This window comes from Podarcis muralis, chromosome 4 (assembly GCF_964188315.1).
Source record: "Podarcis muralis chromosome 4, rPodMur119.hap1.1, whole genome shotgun sequence".
In the NCBI taxonomy this organism is placed as follows: domain Eukaryota; kingdom Metazoa; phylum Chordata; class Lepidosauria; order Squamata; family Lacertidae; genus Podarcis; species Podarcis muralis.
In genome coordinates, this window is record NC_135658.1 from 42,703,946 (window position 1) to 42,717,856 (window position 13,911).

A 13,911-nucleotide genomic window follows, 5' to 3' on the forward strand; every position below is an offset into this window, starting at 1 on the left:
TTGAACTGTCCTGTTACCAGAGTTAAACCACAAGTGAATGACACTTTTCTTTATGGCGTTTGAAAAGACAAATGTTGTGAATAATGTTTTAGTATTACTAATCATTTATCTGTTCTACACCTCTTCTCACTGAGAGCAAAGCATTTTATATTCCTCTGGATTAGCACTGTAAGTTGAAAGGGCATTTAGAAAATCCTCCAGCGGACAGAGACCAGCTCTGCATCCTCTTGGAACCAGCTCCTGCAGAAAGACAAGACAAATCAACATTTACGTCACAAAAAAGCTGCCATTACAAGAGGCCCTTGGGCAAACAAAAATATCTTGTGCACTTTGTGGTCCTCCAGATTCTATTAGACTCCTAATAGTACCAGTCAGTGGTCAGAGATGATGGGATTTGTAGTCAAGTAACAACAAGAGGGCCAGAGTCCTGATATCCTGACATACAGCACCACTACTGCCTGCCTTGCAGAGAGAAGAGAGTTGCTTTAAAAGTTACCAAAAGTTAGCTTGAAACAGGTATACGATCCCCGCATTCCAGATTCAGTGATTTATCTGTTAACAGCCTTTGTATTTAGATGTTGTGCAAGCCAGAGTATGGAATTTGCCTCCTGCCCAAATCTCACTTGAGGTCCCATTTATATGTGTAACATACATCACCATGGAGTCTCCTACCTCTCCATTGTAGAGCAGCCGTATAAACCAGTCCTTGGAACGCTGGTAAAGTTCTATTGTCATGTCTGCTGCGTATGGAGGCCACTTGGAATCAAAGACCCCCAGAGCCAGTAGCAGTGGGAAGAGGGTAACATCATGAATAGCATACAGAGCAAGCTTTCTAAAATAAAAGAAGTAGTGACCAATAATTCAGTCTTGCTGATGACATACATTGTGTATAGCAGCCATTGCAGCTGCATTTTCCATTTACACTGAATCGCAAGTCAGTTGGTAGATGTAATAAGCTAAATTGAGAATTATCAGGGTAATAGCATTCCTTCCTCTGCTTTTTGTTCTGTCTTCCACATGCGAGCACCTAGTTTGTATTTGTTTATATGAAACTTTTGTGAGCCAAGTTCTACATAACTCCCGTTTAAAGTTAGGATATTTACAAGTCACCTTTACCCAGTTAAAAATATATACACAAATCTTAAATGGTGCAATTGTCACTGTTCCATCAACTCCTGCTGCCCTTGATTTGTCCAATTTCCCCTTTTAATGTTTTTAGCTTGTAGATGCTGCTCAATGGGATGTTCTGCCAAGACCGTAAATACCAATAATCTACATACCTGGCCTTGATTTCAGGAGAGGAAGGGTTCATTGCCGCCTTAATGTTCTTCTCTATTATATTGAGTAGAGGACCAACTGACATCTTGAGAGTCTCTCTAGTCAGAAATATAACAAAACAGATCAATTTTTAAAAAAATGTTTCTAACAAGAGTTGCAACATCTTTTAACAGTTCTAGATAACTGGCAGAACTTAATTGGAACAGGAGCAGGTTTAAAAGTAAAGGTTCCTGGCTAGCAGGGACACACATGACTTGTCTGTACAAGAAGTCCATGTTTTAAAACAGAAGAGTGCTCCTGTGTTTTGTCTTGCAGATATCCCCAGGCTTACCACCCATACCATCCCTGGGACTGCTCACCTTAAGTTCAATTTTGTGACATAAAGGAGTGAGTCTATAGCCCTCTGCTCGATCAGTTCCATGAAACTCTTCAGAATAGGGCAACTAGGCAGATCGTGTGCCTAAAAGACAGCATAGTGTGAATTAAAATAACAACTCTAAGGCTGCAGTGACAAATGGCACCACTACTTTAGATCAGGCATGGACACACATGTGCTTATCGTTAGATATCATAACATGGACATGCACTTGAACAAGTTGGCCATTCCTCTAAGTCTAAAGACGAAGAACAATGTGAACAGATAGATATATGAATAGTTATATTACTGTTACAATAAGCAAGTGAGTGATTCCCTTTAAAAACAACAACAAGCCTTTAGTTTTAACTTGGACAACCTGAAAACATCTTCATGTAGTGGACAGATTTCAGTTCAAGAGATATGAATGGTCCCATTCATATGTCTTGATTACCATTTCCTCCCATGTCTTATGTTACCTACTACAATGCTGGCTGCCACAGTCAGGCAACGTAATTACCTGAAGTGGCACAATATTCATTTTGTTTGTTTATTTAACAAATTTATATACTGCTTACTTCAAAAAGAAACACCCAAGCAGTTTTCAAAAGCAATATAAAAACCAAACAGCAAGTTACTATATATACTCGTGTATAAGCCGACCTTTGCAGCACATTTTTTATGCTGAAAAAGCTCTCCTTGGCTTATACTCGAGTGAGGGTCCCCTTTGCCACTGGCAGAGACGGCGGCGGCGGAGGAATGAGCAGCCTGAAAGCAGCCCTTTCTGGCTGCTCCTCCCTCCTCCGTCTTTGCCACTGTCGGTTTTCTGCTTGTTTGCCTGTTAGTCGCCATCTACATGCACACGCACTCTGGCCCACCAGGAGGTTTGTGGTGTGGTGAACTGGCTTATACTGGAGCCAATAAGTTTTCCCAGTTTTTTTGTGGTAAAATTAGGTGCCTCGGCTTATATTTGGGTGGGCTTATACTTGAGTACATATGGTACATTAAAAAATTAAAATATAAAACCAGTAATTTTAAAACAATTGCATAATGGGTCAGTGCATCTGGCTGTGAACCAGAAGGTTGGTGGGCGGGGTTCCTGCGTTGCAGGGGTTGGACCTGATGACCCCCCAGGACCCATTCCAACCATAGAATTCTATGAGACTGGATCAGAAGGACAACAGCAGGAGAGGGGAAAGTTTACAATGAGGAACCTGGGTTTCATATCGTTCCATTTCCTACAAGTTTTAAGTATTCAGTTCAGTGAGGCGTATTGTACAAAAATGGCTTTCAAACTCTGCTGCAGGAAGCCCTGGGGTGGTTAGAAGCATCTTGGAGAAAGAAGTTCCATAACGACTGTGCACGGCTTTTTTAGACAAATCCATAAAGAAAGGGAGCCCTGAACGTTGAAAGCACACATTTTTATTCCTGTTAAATGCTTTGCTTTTACTGATTGGTAATTATACTGGTTTACCCAGCTAGAGCATTATTTTTCCTATTACAACATTTCTAGCCTACTCTATATCTATTGATCTCAGGATAAGCTTTAACAACAAAACAATCCTTGGTCACTTAAAAGCCTAAGCATCCGTAATAGTCACGTTCAGCATACAGTATTCAGTATTCCCACTGATGTAACCCCTTAAAATGTCTCGGCATGCAAACTTTTCCCACATCCAGTTTAATCTTTAGTGCCAAACCTGAGATAAAGTGGAGTAGCAGGCCTTTGCCAATATCCCACCTTGGACTACTTAGAGTCTGGCTAGGTCCAACCAGGGATGTGTTATCTGTTCATATGATGAACTGAGGATCAATCTAATATTGGGAGCACAGATACACCCTAAGGAGGGAATTACAGAATTGGGCCCAACCCCTGATATGCTAACTGCTTCATGTAACCTACTTCTGTGTCAATAGGTCCTAGGTAAGATCTATTAACAGAAATTCAGTCGATTAAATAATTACACAATCTACTTTGGAGATTTTCATAAGCAACAACAGCAAGAAAGAGCTTATCTATTTTGCCGGTGTAAAAGGCAACAAATTTTTTTTGGATGGAGAGAAAGATAAAAAGGAAATGTTAAACAATTAAGCCGAAAGACAAAAAATGTGACGTTTGAGGAGGGAGTTGAAGAAAGACACATAGTTTCCTCTCTTGCCAGAACTGTCTTGGCTATTTTCCGATTTGCAACAAGAGCTACTCTGCTGAATAGTTGCTAGCACAGAAATGGTGAACACGTGGCCTTCCATACATTGCTTGACTACAACTCCCATCATCCCTGGGCATGGGGTATTCTGGCTTGGGCTAATGGGAGCTGGAGCCCGTCAGCACCTGGGGGGCCACACTGCTCTACTTCAGCACAGCTTCTCCCACAGACCTGCATGAATCAACTTGGATGGCTAAAGAAAACAGGCTTGTTCCTACAAAGGCACAGCATACCTGTTCCGCAAAAATGTTGTCAAAAAGGAGAAAGAAGTCCGCCCCATTCTTGCTGTCAAGGCCCATCTTCTCTTTAATGGTCTTCAGATCCTCCGCAATTCCTGGCTGCAGAAGCAGCACATTGGCCAGCCTCTCTCTGTCAAGGAAAACGAAAGCTTCAGAATAATGCATAAATGGTAATCTGCACAAGCTACTGTGCTTGGATCCCCCTGCTTGTTAGAAGGGAGAAAGGAGTGCAGGGCTGTTTGGCTTAAAATGATTGCTTGAGCAATAGACAACTAAATGCATCAGAATTTGTTACAAAAAAGCAACTGGTCTTAACCATGTGAAAGTAATTTTTCCTTAGTTGACTCAGATCTTCAGGGCAAATAACTAAATAGCTCTTGCCTCACTAGGGCAGATCTTAATGACCAATGGCGCCCCAGATGTTGCTGGATCCCACCTCCCATCAGCCAGCATGGCCAAGAGTGATGGAATTTGAGAGCCCAGCAATATCTGGAAGGGACCACAGGTTAGCTGCAACATTGTGCAAGAGTAGCCTATGGCCAGGGGCACCAAGTAGGGGGGGGCAGGGCCACGGGGCATGCTTACATCATGTGTGCATGCCACACTGATGTTGCATGGCCCCAGGCCCCTTCAATTGCAGGGACAAGGTGACATGCTTGCCTACAGCCACCTTTGAAAATTCCTAATTTTGCCACAGCTTCCCTGAAAAGGGAACTGTTACCGATGCAGTTCTTAAAAGAGAAGCAGAATTGCATATGGGGTTGTCTTAGAATATAGTGATTATAATAGCATCGTATTGGCTCTGCTAGGAGTTAGGAAATTGGCGTTCACTCTCTGTCCCATGGGCTTTTGACACAAGCGTGATCATACTTGCTTTTATTTGAGCTGACTGGGCACCAGTTATGCAGTTCACCGAATCACTAGAATTGTCAAGCAGCATATTAGAGAGCCCTTTCCCATCACAATCCCAGAGGAGCCCACAGCAAGCACATTAGCCGCTCCACAAAATGCAACCGGTCGCTACAGTATAAGTTTGGGGAAACAAATGCTATCATCTGAGCCGTTTAAATAGTCAAGCTGTGAGACACAGAAGTATGGTAGGCTACTTCCTAAGTTTTCATTCCAACTGCTTTTTTTTAAAAAAAAATGTTTGAAAATAGTTTATTCACAACATAGTTGGACAACTGCTCTAACATACAATAAGAGCATGATTTACTTTGGCTATTTTGTCCTTGTCTCACAGACTTACACGTCAGCAGCTTTTAGGCTATGGCAAGATCTGATGCAGTCATTCCCTAAGGAGACTTTTGCAATGGCATAAAAGGTGCAGGGAAAGAGGCAAGGTAAGAATGGCAAGCCTGGACTTGCTTCACAGATGAACACTGGAACTGTTCTGTGAGGGATGCAACAAGCCAACCGCCCCCAGGAAGTCAGAAGGTGTCTTTCAGGTTCAAGCGTGTATGAAGGCTCAAACTGGAGCATGTGAAAATGTGCAGCTCCCCAGCCCAGCAAACCTTTGCATGTTGACTGCACAAGTTCCTGATAAAGATGATTCTGAATGCAGCTCAATCCTCCTTGCAAAAGGAGGAGCAGGGGTGGCTAGGCTATGCCCCTCTGCCCAGTTTGAACACTTCTCACATGTTCTTTTAAATGCTTGAACAGGTCCGGAACTGTTCACAGGGTTTAGGGGAGCACATTGCTTTTGGCAATCAACTGATGTCATGCATATAATTTAGGTCAAGTTCTTCTGAAAGGCCTTGCTGCAATAACTATTGTACCTTCTGTCTGCACAGTGGCACCAGACAGAATGTTTGTGGCAAGATACCTGTTCATGACTTTCAGTCCATGGCAGTTCACTGGGTTGGGATAAAGGATTTCAGAGTCTGCTTCATCTGTAACTATGGTAATGGGCCCTGTACAAGACAAAAAAACATTGAATGCACTTGCAATTCATGGTTTAAAGTTTTGGGCTGTTGAGAATTAATTCAAACACATCTTGTACTGATTTAAAATAGTTTATAATCCTAGGACAATCTCTTACCCATCTCGACCCTCATTTGTGCAAAGCTCATTAGGGAACTTCCCCTGCACTTGGGAGCATACAAGTCTATGCTCCCAATTACATTTGTGCTTCAAGCAAACATTAAATCATGCCTGCAAACTAATAAGGCAAGAGCCCACTGTGCTAAATGCTCAGCAAAGCACACTTATTAACACATGCCTTCAGATACTTGTTGGTGATATATTCTGCTCTTACACAGAACGACTTACACCACATGATTCTCTTACTTGTAAATTAATTTACACCACAGCATGCCATTATCTTAATCAAAGCAGTTTGTAACAGCCACCGTTGTAAACATTGGGGTTTACAAAACCAGAAGTAAGCGCAGCGTTCTTCCCTTCCTAATCATTTCCGGTTTAACACAATCAGGTTTAACACAATAAGAGTTTCTGCAAGAAATAGTGGTTTATGCACAAATGTTTTGGTAGCAGAACTTTGCAGTTGACTTAATCCTAGTATCAAAACTTTTGAGATTTAACTTCTTTGTTCCATTCTTCTTCCTGGTCTCTGTGCAGCTCCACACAGAGTTTGGTGCCTGCTCAGAGAAGCATATGGAATCTTTGAGAGCCGGGTCGGTTATCTGTGGCCCTCTGGATGTGGTTGGGAACTCTAGCATGCATCCGCTCCAGCCAGCATGGGCAATGGCCAGGGACAGTGGGAGTTTTAGTCCAGCAACATCAAGAGGACCCAAGTTACCCATCTTTCTCTAAAGCTGGGCAACTAAAGGTTCTGAATAGAGGCTCATTCCCAACCCTCAAGGTGCATGGCACAAGCAGTATGGCCATTGCCTTCCCATTTAAGTTTTGTTCTGGCTGCCAGTTAGTAGCATCATTTCGAACCTTCTGATTAGGAACATAAGAAGAGCCTGCTGGATTAGCTAAGGGCCCACCTAGTCCACAACGGCTGACCAGTTGCCTATGGGAAACCCTCAGGCAGGACCTGAGTGCAACAGTGCTCTGACCACCTGCGATTCCAAGCAAATGGGACTAATAGCTGGGTCAGCCTTCCCCAATGTGGTCCCCCCCCCTCATGTTTTGAACCACAACTCTGATCATGGGAGTTGGGAGGAAGATGGAACTAGCCAATTTCCCTTTCTGCCCCCCTTTTCCTTCTCATTCTTTCTGTCTGCTTTGCCTCTTTTTTTGTTGTGTAAATTTTGCATTTATTTTATTTAATTTATTTATTTATTTATTTTAATAGTAGTAGTAGTAGTAGTAGTAGTAGTAGTATACCGCCCTATACCCAGAGGTCTCAGGGTGGTTCACAGAATAAAGTCAAAATATATAACCAAAAAATACATAATCAAAATAAAGAACAACCCAATACCCCCTCCCCTCAAAAAAAACAACAACACATTTTAAAAGGGCATAGAATGAGACTAGGTGGGTTCATATGGAAAGAGGCGGTCCTTGAGGTATTGTGGTCCTGAGCCGTTTTAAGGCACTTTGTATTAGGCCCGGAAACTAATTGGTAGCCAGTGCAGTCAGACCAAGATTGGTGTAATATGCTCAGACGGTCTTGCTCTAGTGAGCAACCTGGCCGCTGAATTTTCCATCTCCTTCAGTTCTCAAGGGTAGTAGGGTGTCAATGGTGCAATGGGCATGATGCAAGGTGTGCTGACTACAGGGGTCAAGCTCTCTGCTGTATCAGAAACTCATGACTGATGTTTGCCCTGCCTGGATAAAGGGAGGCATGTAGAGGATACCTGCATGCATTCACAAAGGTCTGTGAAGCAGGCATGCAGCAAGAAGTATACTTGTGGGAGCAGCAGGGGTCTGGGGCCTTCTGAGGCCAGCTCTGCAACATGCTACTAGCTCCTGGGCCAGATGCAGTTGCCACGGTGAGCTCACCTACTGAAAACGTTCCCAAAATGATGCAGTGCATGAGCTGCACCCAATTGCATGACTATACAAATAAAAGCACACCAACACCACGAACCTTGCAAACTACATCCTCTACCCTAGGAGTTGCAGCAAGGGAGCCAACATAGCACTCCTTTTCTGAGTAGTCACCAGTTCCTTCTAAACGTGAAATTCCTCATTTAGAGTGCAAGTGTAGCCTATCAGAATCCACTAGGGCTGTGTTTCTCAAGCTCAGGTCCCCAGCTGTTGTTAGACTACAACTCCCATCATTCCTGGCCATTGGTCCTGCTAGATAGGGATGATGGGAGTTGTAGTCCAACAACAGCTGTGGACCCAAGCCTGAGAAACACTGCACTAGGGTATGGCATAATAGACAGTGATAAACAGAAGAGCCAGAAAGAGAACAGTGGTGTAAAGGGCAATGATCTCTGTTAGGAGAGAAACTCCAAGGCAGGACTGCGAACAGAGGAGCAAGGAGCTCCCCTTCATTGCTGACCTTCTTTCTGCTGTTGGAACAGCCCAGCTAGCAAACACCGCGTGGACTCCAGATTCCGAACAATGTTAGTGGAACGGACACTGAAAGACAGAAGGCAGCCAATGAAATGGGAGCACAGTGGGCTGCTCCCTGTACAAACTGACACGGGGTGGGACTTGAGGGGTTTCAGCACTCTGAGCCACCAATATGGCAGTACCAAGCGCTGCTATCTGTTCTAGCTGGAGATTCTTAACATCAAACTGAACACAGTGGTGTGAGGGAGAAAGCAAGCGAGGACTTTGGATGAAACTTTGCTAAGGCTTATGATGCCATGTGGGCTGGGAGGGAGCGGAACAGTCAGCAGGAAGAGCAAGAAAGCTGTTAGGAAGGAAACTGGAGTGTTCAGAGACTCACAAGACCTCAGAAGGTTTGAATGCTGGCGAGAGGAAATGGGTCTCCTCAATGTAACGTCTCCTTAGCCGTTTCCCCAGTGCAAACGTCTGCTGCATTCCTACTTTCGTCAGCTGGCCTGCATTCACTCCGCCCTGGGAAGAGAAAAGCTCTGTTGAATGGCTGAAAAAAATAAATGGAGATGCAACATTTCCAAAGGAATACATGTTGGGTCACCTTCAGCACTGTTTTTTTGTAGCTTTCTTCGAAAGGAGAATAAGGTCTTGGCCCACCAGCCAGGTTCGTTACTGTGTAGTCAAACTTTGTTTCGGCAGGGGTCTCCAAAAGAGCAGGGTCCCATGCCACCTGTTCCAAAAACAAGGATGAAGGAAAAGAAAAGGCATTTGAGTAGGCAACTTGGACCTTCAAGTAGCTAGAAGAGGTTGACAACCCACTACTGTGGAAAATCAAATTTATTTCAGTGGGCTTAGAGGGATTGCAAACTCTGCAAGCTTGGTGCTAAAACATCTCATTCAACGCTCAGGCTGTGCTGCTGCAAGAGGAGCAGGCAGTGACACATTTCACAATCTTCTTACTCCAGAATTTTGAAATATACAAAAACATCAATGTAGGCATACTTTCTGGGTGTGCCCATGCATACTCTAATGTCTTGAAAAAGAAAAAGTGGCTGCAGCCTCAGCAATGTTTTACAATGGCAGCAGGCAGCATTCCTACTCCCGTGTTTGGAGAAGCAGTCAGAGCATGGCAAGGCCTTCTTGGCTGGCTCTGCTTCGTGTGTGTAACAAGAGGAGGAGGAGGAGCAGCAGCAGCGAAAGCTTGTTCCTGTGTGTCATTCTTAGACTTCATGGAGGAGCAGGAGTGGGGTCAGCCTGGGAGGAGTTTTGGGTTTGCTTTGGGGATGACTCAGAAGCCATAATGCAAAGTAGTGACTATGGGACGGGGAGGGGCACAGATGGGCTTATGGACTGGAGTCTGTGTGCTCACCTGTGTCTCCATCCCTTCTTTTTACCCCCTCCCACTTCGCTCTCCCTTTGTTCGGCTTCATAAGAACTGTGTTTCAATTTAATTTACTGGGTAAGCACACCCTTAATGAAATGTGCTGCACATGCCTTATGGACACCAACATCAGGAAGTCTTGCGAAAATGGATCTCTGCAGAACTGCCAGGCTAAAATACTATATTCAACTCTTTTGCTGGTTAAAAAGTCAACAGAGGATTGCTTGCAACTCTTTTAGTCAGGGTTACAAATACAGAGAACCAAGCCATGGTCCTTTGCTCAGTGCCTCAATTATAGCATCACCTATGGCAGGTGTTCCCACCCTGCTCAGCTGATTTGTGGAGGACAAGGCTATCAATGGCCACCAGCTATGGAGGCTATGTTCTACCTCCACTGTCCGAAACAAAATACCTCTGAAGACCAGTTATGTGTGATGAGAGCACTGTTGTACTCAGGTTCTGCTTATGGTACTCCCATGCACATCTGGCTGGCCACTGTGAGAACAGAGTGCTAGACTAGATGGGCTTCATCCAGCAGGGCTCTTAAGTTATTAAACAGCTGGTCCTTAGAGGAAAAGCTGGTAGGCTGGGTGGGAGGCTCCCAATCCTTGCCCTATTCCAAACACTTGCCTTTGGAAACACTGCAACACAGAAAATACATATGAGGCTTGCACATATCTGGAATGTTTAAAATATCAGGGTTTCTCTGTATTCATCCTAAGAAGCATATCTTGCCATCCATAGTTCTTGGCCACTTCCCCAGAAATTCCACTTTGAAGTGTATGAGTTTAGGAACTTTAAAAAGAGCAATCTCAATTTCTTCACAACTGCACTTCCTACTGATCTAGGTGGTAAATCTGCCAAATCTGTTCATCACCAGAAGTTATCACAAGTTGCTAGGTAGAGCCAAGAGAGGAACATGATGCATAAGGAAAAATAAACACAACCATTAATTCTATTCCTGCTACAAAATCAAGAGGAAATGCAGGTGTTGGGTAAGTAGTTCATAAACTGGGTAAGTAGAAGTTGCAATGCCTTCTCTCATCACCTGTTTATGAAAGACAGTGACACAAACTTTGATCTGGTTGAAGCAGAGTGAAAAATTTCCAAATCTGACTATACAGCCGCTCTGAGCCTGGCTTTGGCTGGGGAGGGCGGGCGGGATATAAATTATTATTATTATTACTATTATTATTATTACAGGCTGATTGATGTTCACTGCTATCCTGCACTAATGCAAATGCATGTTTATGCATGCATCTCCTGAAGTTAAAAGGGCAAGAGGCAAGCACCCCAATCAAATTATTTATAGTACTTGGTTAGTTAGCCTATGGGTTAGTAACATTCAAGATAGGAGGAGATGCACAAAACAAGGCTAGAGAATTAGCACTATAAATGAGTCACTATTCTTACTCATCAATAGGCACATAACATACATGGCCAGTGGTCAGGGATGATGATGGGAATTGTTGTCCAGCAATTTCTGCAGGACTGCACACTCCCCATCTCTGGCATACAGTTGCATTTACACCTTGCAGCGCTCACAATTTGGGGCTGCAGCACCCAGCTGGTAATGAAGGAAGCATCTCATTGTTGACAGGCAGCAGAGCAGCCCAAGCTAGCACACCCCACCAGTATGAATGGCAGGCATTAAGCAAGTGACCACAATAGAGTTGACCTCACATGGAGCTCACTCCCTTAGCTCTGCGGCAGCCCACATTTTAACATAATTCCCACGTTTGTTTCCATGTTCTCTATGCCAAGGCACTCTGGGACAAATATCCACTTTATCAGATTGTGGGTTGGCGGTATAAAGGTGTCTTATTGCTGTACCTTCTGTACTTTGGCCTGCGTTCTGCTTGGTGGCTACTGGCACTGAGCAAAGCCAAATTTTCCACCTATGCTTCCTTCACCTGCTGCCTCGTGAAAATGCCCACACTGACAGCCCTGAACTAGTAAGCTCAGCAACCTCTGCTGCTCCTCGGACCACTTCCGCTTCCTGCAACCTGCTCCTGATGTGCCAAATGGCTTTTTAGGTCAGCTGGGAAAAAAATGCAGCACCTTCTTTAGGAATTGATTGCTGTTAGCACCAGGAATTTCCAAGCCCAGGGCATCATCGGCTCCACTAGTATTTCTGCATGAACATGCCTGATAATTATTTGGCAAGCTGCTGCTTTTCATGCCAATTTACAGCACTGGGTTATAAATACATTTTTTAAAATCACGGGTGCATAATACCTGGTAGGGTTGTTACAAAGATTAGTGAGACAATGTAGCAGAGATACTTTTAACACTTAAGGACACAATATTAACATGTTCTTTTAACCCCCCCTTTTTTTACCACTATCACAACCAGGCACCCCTAACTAGCTGTTTCCCCCCAGTTTGATCTTGGCTGAGGCTTGCCTGTGTTGCCCAGATCCAGGGGCAGCATCAGAGGGGGCGGTACCAGGGGGCTCCACTCAAAGCCCCCACTTGCTGAGCCTCCTGGCCCTGCTGGACCTCCTTTTGTCATTGCCCACCTGCCCTCTTAGGAACAGGAAAGTTGCAAAGCATCAGCTGTGCATGCAGGAAGTCCCAAGTTCAACCCTGGGCGTTTCCAGGTAGGACTGGGGAAAGCTCCTGCCTGAAGCATAGCCAGTGTGGACAACGGATCAGCGGTCTGACTCTGTTGATCTTCCTAGCCAGCAAACAGCGAGGAGAGCAAAAGGGACCCTCACCTTGTGCTTCCCACTTGGGTGGTTGTGTGGATGTGTGTGTGTGTGCTGGGCTGCTGTCTTGAATAAAATATGGGGGGCAGGTGACCCCCAACCCCATATAATTGATCACAAGGCACTGCAGGCACACATACTATTTGAATCACAATGCCCATCAACTTGGGGGGCAGCCACCTCAAATATTTTATTGGGGGGGTCAAATAATATTTTACTTACCTAGGAGTTGGCACCTATGGTGGGGGGCAAGAAGCCAAGAGGGGTCGAACCAACCCAGGGAGGGGTATATTGCTGAATGTCGCCCCCCCCCCACAAGCTGATGCTTCCCCCATGGCCCTTGTTTTTGGGAATGGCCAGAGGGAAAGGGAAGAGGCATGTATGCATTGACTGCATCGTTTCTGCCTGGGGTTCAAGGCGGCATAGATGGTTTCCCCTCTCCCCATTTCATCCCGACGAGGACACTGGGAGGCAGGTTCGGCTGGACGGCAGACACTGCCTGGCCCAAGGTGACCCGCTGGTGGCCGAGCGGGACGGCGAGCCCTGCTCTGCCAGCTCCGTCCCTCTCCTTCCACCCCGGGCGGCGCGCCCCCTCACCTGCTCCACATCGGGGATGGGTCTCAGCGGAGTGCGGGCGCCGTGCCGGAAAAGAACCTGCACCAGCTTGAGCTCCAGCGGGTGGTCGTCGCCGTCGTCGCTTCCGCGCGGCGCTTTGCTCCTCCTGGGCTCGGCCAGGGCTCTCCTCTTGCTCGCTACGCAGTACGCCAGGGTGCCCAAGATGCCCACGCGAGCCCACAAACTCATGCTGACGGGGCGAGGCAGGTGGCGCGGGACCCTCGCAGCGAGTCCGAGAGCGGAGCAGCTCGCCGCTTGCGCAGCTGCCGGCAGAGTTGCGAAAGCAAAAGTTGCTGCTGCTGCTGTTGCCTCACGGGAAACCCGCCTTCCTCTTCCAGCGCTGGCGCGAGGAAACGCCGAGGCTCGCGGAACAGAGACCTCCTCCCTCCTCCCCCTTTTCAGCAACGCCGCCCGGGTGCAGCTGCTCGCCGGCAGGAGATTCGGCGCCACCCCCAGGAGGACCCTGGGAAATGCGGTTTCTTCAGCCGGGCGCCTGCCCCGACCAGGAGCCACCAGAAGACTACATCTCCCAGCGGGCGTCGGGGCGCTCTTTCCCAGCCGGTCACGTGTATGGCGTGGGAGTTCCCACGGCCGGGCTTGTGAGCATGTTTCAGCCGGCGAAGTGGGAGGACAGCTTTGCCTGCGGGCTTAATCCGCCCTCTGGTTGGTCTCTGCAGCAAACAGGAGAGGCAGTGGG

The 13,911-nt window shown here is 46.0% G+C and overlaps 1 protein-coding gene across 1 annotated transcript; it reads right to left on the reverse strand.

The window, feature by feature from the left end:
• Positions 1 to 34: 34 nt before the first annotated feature.
• ACP6 (acid phosphatase 6, lysophosphatidic) lies at positions 35 to 13,646 on the reverse strand. Its single transcript, XM_028726888.2, has 10 exons — positions 13,197 to 13,646; positions 9,109 to 9,237; positions 8,896 to 9,026; positions 8,503 to 8,582; positions 5,905 to 5,992; positions 4,074 to 4,209; positions 1,638 to 1,738; positions 1,281 to 1,376; positions 673 to 832; positions 35 to 240 (listed from the first exon to the last, which is right to left on the reverse strand). The coding sequence occupies exons 1-10, from the start codon at positions 13,401 to 13,403 to the stop codon at positions 127 to 129; spliced, it is 1,242 nt and encodes a 413-aa protein (XP_028582721.2). The 5' UTR covers positions 13,404 to 13,646; the 3' UTR covers positions 35 to 126.
• Between the last annotated feature and the right edge of the window lie 265 nt (positions 13,647 to 13,911).

Excerpts from the sequence above, each read along its gene's own strand:
- ACP6 (XM_028726888.2), bottom strand. The coding sequence starts at position 13,403 with ATGAGTTTGTGGGCTCGCGTGGGCATCTTGGGCACCCTGGCGTACTGC. Across the intron at positions 9,027-9,108 it reads ACAAAAAAACAGTGCTGAAG|GGCGGAGTGAATGCAGGCCA; the intron begins GTGACCCAACAT and ends TTCTCTTCCCAG. Across the intron at positions 1,377-1,637 it reads GTCACAAAATTGAACTTAAG|AGAGACTCTCAAGATGTCAG; the intron begins GTGAGCAGTCCC and ends ATTTCTGACTAG.